Here is an 8886-nt window from a genome sequence, read left to right as displayed (position 1 = left end):
GGTTAGTAGGAAATAGAGTTGACAGATCATGGAATTGGCACTGGAACAGTGATTTAACATCTCATGAAGAGGGTGAGTTGTTATATTTACAGCAACTGTTACTTGAGGTGGAGGTGTTGGAGGATAGGACAGATAATTGGAAATGGAAGCCAGATAATTCGGGAATGTTTTCGGTTAAGTCTGCTTACTCGTTATTGCAAAATGGTAGAACTGTGAGGGAAATAAATACAAATATGATAACCTCTTTGCAGCAACTTTGGAAAAACGATATTCCCTCAAAAGTTGGTGTATTTGGTTGGAGATTACTTCTTGAAAAATTACCTACAAGAGCAGCACTCGCTTCTAGAGGTATTTTAACTAATCCTCATGACTTACCGCGTGTCTTTTGTTTCACTGAGATTGAGGACTGTATGCATCTCTTCTTTAATTGTAAACTGATGCAACAAGTTTGGAGAAGCATTTATAAATGGTTAGGCTGTGCGTATTATAATTATGGGGAAGGATGGAAGCATTTCAACTTCTTTGGTGGTATTGTGAAATCGAAAAAGGGAGAGAAAGTGAAACATTTGATATGGCTTGTAACAACTTGGTGTATTTGGAGATTACGTAATAACATTATTTTCAGGGGTGCTTTAGCTGATTGTGCTCAATTGGTGGATCAAATAAAACTTATCTCTTGGGTTTGGTTTATTGGTCGGTCGGGCAGACATTGCCCGTATTTGTATTCTGATTGGTGTGTTAATCCCTTAGAATGTATTCTTAGTATGTAAAAGGATTTTGTTGTATTGTAAGGGTTTGAGTACTCCTTGTACTCCTTATTAATACAATTTTTGCTTATAAAAAAAAAAAATATAAAATATTAGATTTTGATGTCGCTGGGTATCGAAACAGATGCATACATCAAAATAAGCCACAAGTCACCGAGAAAAGTTAATATTTTTGACTTTTTCGGAAGTATACTTTTCCAACATATTTCATTATAAAATTAAGTTACTTATTTATTGTAGGACTTTTTTTAATTTATGTTTGGCTCTTCTTATACTTTTAAGAAGTAGAAAAGTCATAAAAAAGTTAGGCCAAACATACCAGACCATCTATAATGGTGAATACTTATTTTTTAAGTACTAATACCTAATAGGTACCACAATTGAAGCAAAACATAAATGAGTATTTATTAAGTACTAGTTCTATAATAAGAAGTGATACCTATATAATTTTTATGGGACCTATTTATAATAATGTAGAGTTATCGGAAAGATATGTTATTAGTGAGACAAATTTAGAACTTTTCAAGATGTGTTGGGTTGAAGAGGTTGAATATTTAGTATATACTATTATTAAAAAAATTAAAATAAGTGATGCGTATACATATGGCCCAATTAAGTACTCAAAAATGAGTAACTCATGTGTACGATAAAAAAGAATTTTGAACATGATGTTAAATACATTGTCTTTTGTGTGCTCGTATTTTTTAAAATTTCAAGGTAAGAGATAGATAAAGATGAACATATTCAATGTCAAAATTTTGATATTCAAATAACATAAATCTATCTATCTATCCATTCATTAAAAATAATTTGATAACATAAATGAATAATCTATTTTAATCGAACATTTCTAATTCATTCAAAACCAATATTCTCCACCCGAATTCAACAATTGATCTCCGAAGATCGCAACTACGATCAAAATGGCTAAAATCACATGATGCTAAACTGACCCCGGAATCAAATTAGACGCTCTAGTTAACCGGATATTAACAGTGAAAACTAGAAATGAGTCTTGACTCTAATAACACCGTCGCTTTTTTTTCAATTTTTTGGTTCAAATTCTTTAACAATTATTTTATTTGAATAATTTTTTTTATAAAATGAAATTGTTGTCTTACCAATTTCAATTTCAATTACCAAACTTTTCACGAATAAATATTTTATTGATTTAGTCAAAAAAAATATTTTATTGATAATTTTCATTTTTTTTCCTCATAATAACCATGTTCATTTTTCTCTTTTAAAATTTCATTATTTTCAATTTTTTAGCATATTTGCATTGCACATAGAATAATGCTAGCAACACACTCTTTAACAAACACACTCCAACACACTCTCTTTTATTGGTTGAAATTCACATGGGTCCCATAAAAAAATGTGGACCCATATAACTTTTATGGGACCCATATAAATTTTAACCAATAAAAAAAAGTGTGTTAGAGTGTGTTTGTTATTGGAGTGTGTTGCTAGCACTCCTCTTGCATATAACACATGTATGTTTTCGGAACAAAATTTGCTGGTTATATTGGCCAAGAAACATGAATAATTTCTCACTAGTCACCACTGACTAAACCTCTCAATCAACAACCGAAGAAGACAACAAAATCAAACCTCAACACTGAAATCAAATTCAATAACCGAAACCCTAACAATGGCGTTCGAAATTCCAGTGGATCAAATAAACCAGTTACAGATCCTGCTTCGCAAAAACGCCAATCTCTCATGGTACCAACCAGAGATAGAGGAAAATCTCCCTCTCCCGAAGCTATCTTCCATCTCAGAAACCGTCGCAAAACTCGATCCCTCGCCACCTTACCTTCGCTGCAAAAATTGCAATGGCAGACTCCTCCGCGGTGTTCAGTCTTTCATCTGTGTCTTTTGTGGCACAAATCCTCATAAAGATCTTCCTCCTGAACCGGTTAAATTTAAGAACACTCTCGGGTATCGTTGGCTGCTTGAATCTCTTCAACTTGATGGATCGGTATTAATTTATTTCACCATTATGTTTTTATATTTTTTGTTTTGATTCAATTGTTTCAAATTCAATGTAACCATTTAGTATTGGAAATTTGGAACTTGATTTCCCCCTTTTTTTTTTTTGGTAAGCAAAAATATCGTGGTTATGGAAAGTTTTTTGCTTCTAAGTTTGATAATTTGATTTATCAGGTTGTGTGTATGTGTATGGGATTCGAATGGTTTTAAATTGTAATAAAATGGCACCCATGCGGTCAAAATTATGGAATTTGATGTGTTATTTTGTTATAATGTCCTCCATTTTTTTTTCTATGATGCAAAAGAATTTGTGAATATGTAATTTCTTTTTGGATTTAATTGGTATGCACCATAGAGTTTATTACACGTTCAATTAATTATGATTGTCAAATCATCACAACCATTTGAATTTGATTATAACTATCTTAAAGGTGAGATTGATTGTGATTGTTTACATTCACCGTGTTTTCAAAATCGTTCACTTTTTCTGTGTTCTAATTTTGATAACTTGATTTATCAGGTTTTGTGTGTGTGTGTGTGTGTGTGATTTGGTGTATTGTTATGCTAATATGTTAACTCTGCACGGATTGCTTTGCAGGAAATGGTGGCACCAATGGTGAATGAACATGCATCAAACAGAGCGAGGAGTGAATTAAAAGATGAGATCCCTTTATCTGAACTACTAGATTTGGAAACTCGATGGCCTTCTGAGGCGGAGAGAACAAATAATTCAGATTCGGAAGCATTTCCAGGCGAAAGTTCATTGAGTTTGTCTGGTGTTGATCTGGATAGTTTTTTTGATCGGAAGGAATCTGATTCCAATGTTTCTGGTCAGAATTCGGCTTCTGAAAGACACGTGGGAGCTGCTTCAGATAACACTTTTCAAGCTAATGAAAATCTGAGTTTCTTTCAGAATGTGCAAGCTTCGGAAGCATCAGGTGGGTTCACAGAGGATCAGAGTGGTTATTCCTTTTCGGGTTGGGAGGCCAACTTCAAGTTTGCTAGTTCTGGTCCTGTTCATGATTCCAAGTCAGTCGATCATTCTAAAGTTGAATTGGATACAGTATCTGGGTATAGGAAGGATTCTGTTGGTGTAATGAAAAATGATGATTTCAATCCTTCAGCATCCGATGATGATTGGTTTCAGGGTGATGGATTCAAAACTTCTAACTCAGTGATAGATGGCCCGTATGGGAAGTCGGAATCGACCGCAGATCTCCATCATACAGGAAAAACAGAAATTGGTAATGGTTCCTCTAATAGAAATTTGGATTGGATGCAAGATGACCGATGGCAAGGGAGTGACACCAAGATACCTGATATTGGGGTTACTGATGAAGAAGATTCATGGAATGATTTTACTGGCTCAGCTAGAGCACAAGACCCTTCTGGTATTATTTCCAGCTCAAACATATCTTCCCAGACTGGAAACTTTGAATTTTCTGCAGACCTGAGTGATACAAAAACAACAGAGGGTGCTAATAGTTCTTCTAATAGGGACTTTGGCTGGATGGAAGGTGACCAACAGCAAGATAATGATAACAAGACAACTGATAAATTTAAATTTGGTTCTGATAAAGCTTCTTTTTCTTTTGATGCATGGAATGTTTCCAATTCTGAGATAACTGGTGAGACTGGGAAATTTGAAACGACTGAAGATCCTAATGATACAAAAATTGCAGAAATTGCATTTGCCTCATCTAGTAATTTTGACTGGATGCAAAATGATCCTTGGCAGGGGAGCAATAACAAGGCAATTGGTATTATGACTACTAATGAGGTTGCCAATTCATTTGATACATGGAATGATTTTACTGGTTCAGCCATTTCACAAAACCCTTCCATCAGTGTTTCACACTCTGAGATAAAAGACCAGACTGGGATATCTGAAATTACTGCTGATCTTCATGGTACCAAAACAGCAGAGGGCACTAACGCTTCGACGGTTAAAAGTTTTGACTGGATGGAAGACGACCAATGGCAAGTTAGCAATAACAAAACAAATGATACTGTGACTATTAATGGTAATGCCGACTCATTTGATGTTTGGAGTGGCTTGACTAGCTTGACCACTAGACAAGAAGATCCTTTCAACAATGTTCCTTTACAAACTGCGAATCAAACTCCTTCTGAAAATACTTTTGAAATGGGTTTATTTGGATTGTCTGACAACTCACATGATATGAATTTTAGTGGATTTTCACAGCATGATTTATTCGGACAGTTTGATAATCCACTGAGTACTCCTACAACAACCAATGCTCAACCTGCAGCTGCTTCTTTAAACAGGTGCCTTGATTATCACAGTTGTATTATTTTGTTCTAGAAAATATATGCATATTTGATTTCAACCAGTTTTTGAGTATCAGGTCAGATGGACATTGAGTCCATTTACGACACCTTTAGGAGTTGAGTTCAATATATCAGTCTACATTTAGTAGTAGTTGTTTAATTCAACGTAAGGGATATCTGTTAATTTTAAAGTCATGTGAGGAAACCGGCACATCTGATCTAAGCCAATTTAATTTGCTGATTCTGCCAACTGCCAAAGGTATCTGTTTTAAATAAAGGTTCTATTTCAATGTACAAGTTGAATAGGACTCTGATTGATGGCATAATTCCCATTTCATAGCTTTGCATATTATGACTTGAAAAGGATTTTCCTCTTACAAGTGAATGGGAGAAAGCCTAAAGGATCTAAGAAGGAACAAACTAAAGGGTCTTCCACTCTATATTTTCTACTCTATTAGAACACAATGTTCAAACATATTTATTCTTCCTTGTTCCTTTTATTTATACTTCTAAGTGGAAGTACTTAAGAACATGGACGTTCTTCCTCCTTTAACTGGTGATGCTTTGGCTTTGCATTTTATAATTGATTCTCTGGTTAATTGATGTAGTTTTGAACTTTTTGTTGGCTAAAGTTGATCTTGATTGACATTTTGTACTCTCATAATAAATAGAAATTTATGCGATCTTATTGCATGTTTAGGGTGGCTGATGTGGATAGCATGAGACAAAATCCTAGAGATGTTTCCACTGCAGAAGTTGGATCAAAAGATGACGTTGAGATGTTGATGTCACAAATGCACGATCTCTCTTTTATGCTTGAGAGCAATGTTTCATTTCCCCCAAAATGAGATGCACCTACTTTATTTTCTCAGAATACATGTTCAGTCATGCTACGTCTCAATATCAAGATCAAATTTGTAATCTGTAACACATGTTCTTCTCCTTTCTCTGTATCTGTTTTCTCTAATGAAAAAGGGGGGGGGGGTATATGGTTTTCCTTGATGGTTTTAATTCCACTATTTGTTTTCATTTGTTGGGTGGAATTCATTAAATTAGTTTTGATTGTAAATCAAGCATGTTGGTGTTGTGTTGTTTTATGGTACGCAACTACTGTACATAGCAGATAGTTTACCTTGTGGAGATGATTATGACTCTGGTACCATATTGACCAAAGTGAAACATAAAAAGACATAATTGTTCCATTTTTTTCTATTCACTGTTGCGCATATGCAATTACTTATCCTCTTCCTTGGTAACTTCATTTTTATTTACTAAAGTAAAACAAAAAGACTAGAGTAATTTGTTAGAGAAGAAAATATCAAAGTGTAAAACATGTCCATAGTTGAAGATGTTTGCTGAAAATTTATAAAGATTAACTGTGACTGATTTCTTTGACTTGATTCTTAGCAGCAAGTAAAATGCATATATATAATATATCTCATATTTAGCCTGCAGGTTTGTGGCCTGCTCTGTTCTTTTGTTTAACGTGAAAAGAGTCTTGAAGGGGATAGCTTAAAGCCTTAAAATAGGACAATTATTTGTTAGCTTTGCTAATGTTACCTATGTTGTCCATCTCCCGATTCTGGTCACGCTGCCACAACATCTGCACTGTCTCCACAATTTTCTGAAATCAGTACTTATGACTCAACCAAGATGCTTAATCAGGTTAGTTATGTTACTTGACGTGTTTTTGAAAACCTCTTCAAACAGTTTGCTCTTCTGGAGGTTTTTGTCGGTCCTGTCATTTTGTATTGGAATAAAGGAGTTTCACTGCTGATCTGAAACCTGCTTTATTCTCATCATTTGCCTGGTGCTTTGTCTCATCTAGTTATTAAAAAAGAGGTTTAGGACTTTCTGTAGATTTCATGGTTCTGGATTTAGAATAATCTCGTTGCTCTCCATAATTCTCTCGAAGCGGTATGAAGGTTTGAGGAGTGTTTGGCAGGTTGTGATATCTTTCCCTGTGCCTTTTCAAGTAGGATGAGCATAACGGATAAACCAAAATAATCGTTTATAACCAATCCATAACCAAATATCATAATCGGATATTAAAACCAAATATCATAACTGGATTGATTTTCACAAAACCAGTTATAAAACTGGTTATGTTCATAACCATTTTTCTAACCGGTTTTTTCTTTTAAAAACCGGTTTTTGGTTTAATAACTGATTTTTTTTTTTTCAAAACTGGTTTTTGAGTAAAAAATTCAGTTTTCAAAATTGATTTTTTAAAAATTCAAAAAAAAGGTTTTTGATATTTTTTCGGAAAAAGGTTTTCGATTATTTTTAGAGAAAAAGTTCCCGATTATTTTTGCGAATAAAGTTTTGATTTCAGATAAAAAAAACAATTCTGGAGTTTTTTCGAAAAAAAGTGTCCGATCTTTTTTCGTGAAAAAATATATGATATTTTATTCGGAAAAAAAGTTCCCGATTTTTTCCAGAAAAAGTTTCGATTCTAGATAAAAAACAATTCCGGGGTTTTTTTTCGGGAAAAAGATCTGATATTTTATCGGAAAAAAAGTTCTCGATTTTTCCAGAAAAAATTTTCGATTTCAGATAAAAACAATTCCGAATTTTTACCAGAATAAAAGTTTTTGATATTTTTTCTGGAAAAAATTTATGATTTTTTTTTTCTGAAAAAAGTACCCGATTTTTCCGAAAAAAAGTTCTCGATTTTTTCGCGGAAAAAAGTTTTGATTTCAGATAAAAACAATTCCGGGGTGTTTTCCGGAAAAAATGTTTGCGATCTTTTTTCGAGAAAAAGTTCTGATATTATATTTGGAAAAAAAAAATCTGATATTTTTCGGAACAAATGTTCTGATATTGTTTTGGAAAAAAAAATTTTATTTTTTTTTCGGAAAAAAAGTTCCCGGTTTTTTGCGGAAAAATGTTTTGATTTTCAAGAAAAAAAGTTCTCAATTTTTTTTTTCTGGAAAAATTGATTTGAATTTGAACTTTAGGCTTTGTTTGGATTGATGGAATGTGATGGAGTGAAATGGAATGGCGGAATAGGAAATGTTTTAGGAGGGGCTGCTAAAAATTTATAATATAAATTAACGAGAAAATAGAAGGTAAAATGTTTGATTTCTAAAAATTTACACCGACATAATATTATATCCATTAAACTCTAAATTAAATATAAAATTACATTTCATGCAAAAAATTAACTCATAATAAGCTCAAATTTGATCATAAAAAAATAGAAAATGGTCTTTTTTGTATTGATATATAGCAAAATGCTTGTGGTAGAAGAGATTTGAACCCACGCCATTCATATGGTTAAACATCAGCAAAACAATATGGCCTATAATTCCAACCTGATAATATTGCGCATGGACAAATATATATAGTATATACTCCCTCCGGTCCTATATATAAGAGAAAATTCAATTTTTAGATTCATTAAGAATCTAATGTATTTGATCCATAATATAGTCTAGATACATTAGATTCTTAATGAATCTAAAAAATGAACTTTCACTTATATATAGGACCGGAGGGAGTATTTCTAATTTTATAAAAATTTCAAGGGTATTTAGGTAATTTCTCATTTTTTTTTGGGTGACCGCGGCCCTCCACAGCCACCCCATAGTTCTGCCTCTGAATGGAATGGAGTGGTAAATAATTAGATTCCATTGTTTGGATTTGCAAAAAATGAAGAGAATGAAATGGAACACAATGAAACTTATTCCATCAAATACCACATTCCTTCTATTTTCCATTCCCCCCAATTTGGGGTGTATGCAATGGAATGAAACTTTACATTTAAAATATTACTCTTCTACCCTTATGTATGGCTCCGTCTAATGTACATGAGCCTCACAGGTCTCGC

The 8886-nt window shown here is 33.3% G+C and overlaps 1 protein-coding gene across 1 annotated transcript; it reads left to right on the top strand.

Moving 5' to 3' along the window:
• Positions 1-2250: 2250 nt before the first annotated feature.
• Positions 2251-6266, top strand: LOC123895381. Its single transcript, XM_045945654.1, has 3 exons — positions 2251-2751; positions 3361-5051; positions 5755-6266. Exons 1-3 carry the CDS (start codon positions 2422-2424, stop codon positions 5900-5902), a joined length of 2169 nt encoding a protein of 722 aa, XP_045801610.1. The 5' UTR covers positions 2251-2421; the 3' UTR covers positions 5903-6266.
• The last annotated feature ends 2620 nt before the right edge of the window (positions 6267-8886 follow it).

The sequence above is a fragment of the Trifolium pratense genome, linkage group LG7 (genome assembly GCF_020283565.1).
Source record: "Trifolium pratense cultivar HEN17-A07 linkage group LG7, ARS_RC_1.1, whole genome shotgun sequence".
In the NCBI taxonomy this organism is placed as follows: domain Eukaryota; kingdom Viridiplantae; phylum Streptophyta; class Magnoliopsida; order Fabales; family Fabaceae; genus Trifolium; species Trifolium pratense.
This window is presented reverse-complemented; position numbering and strand designations above follow the sequence as displayed.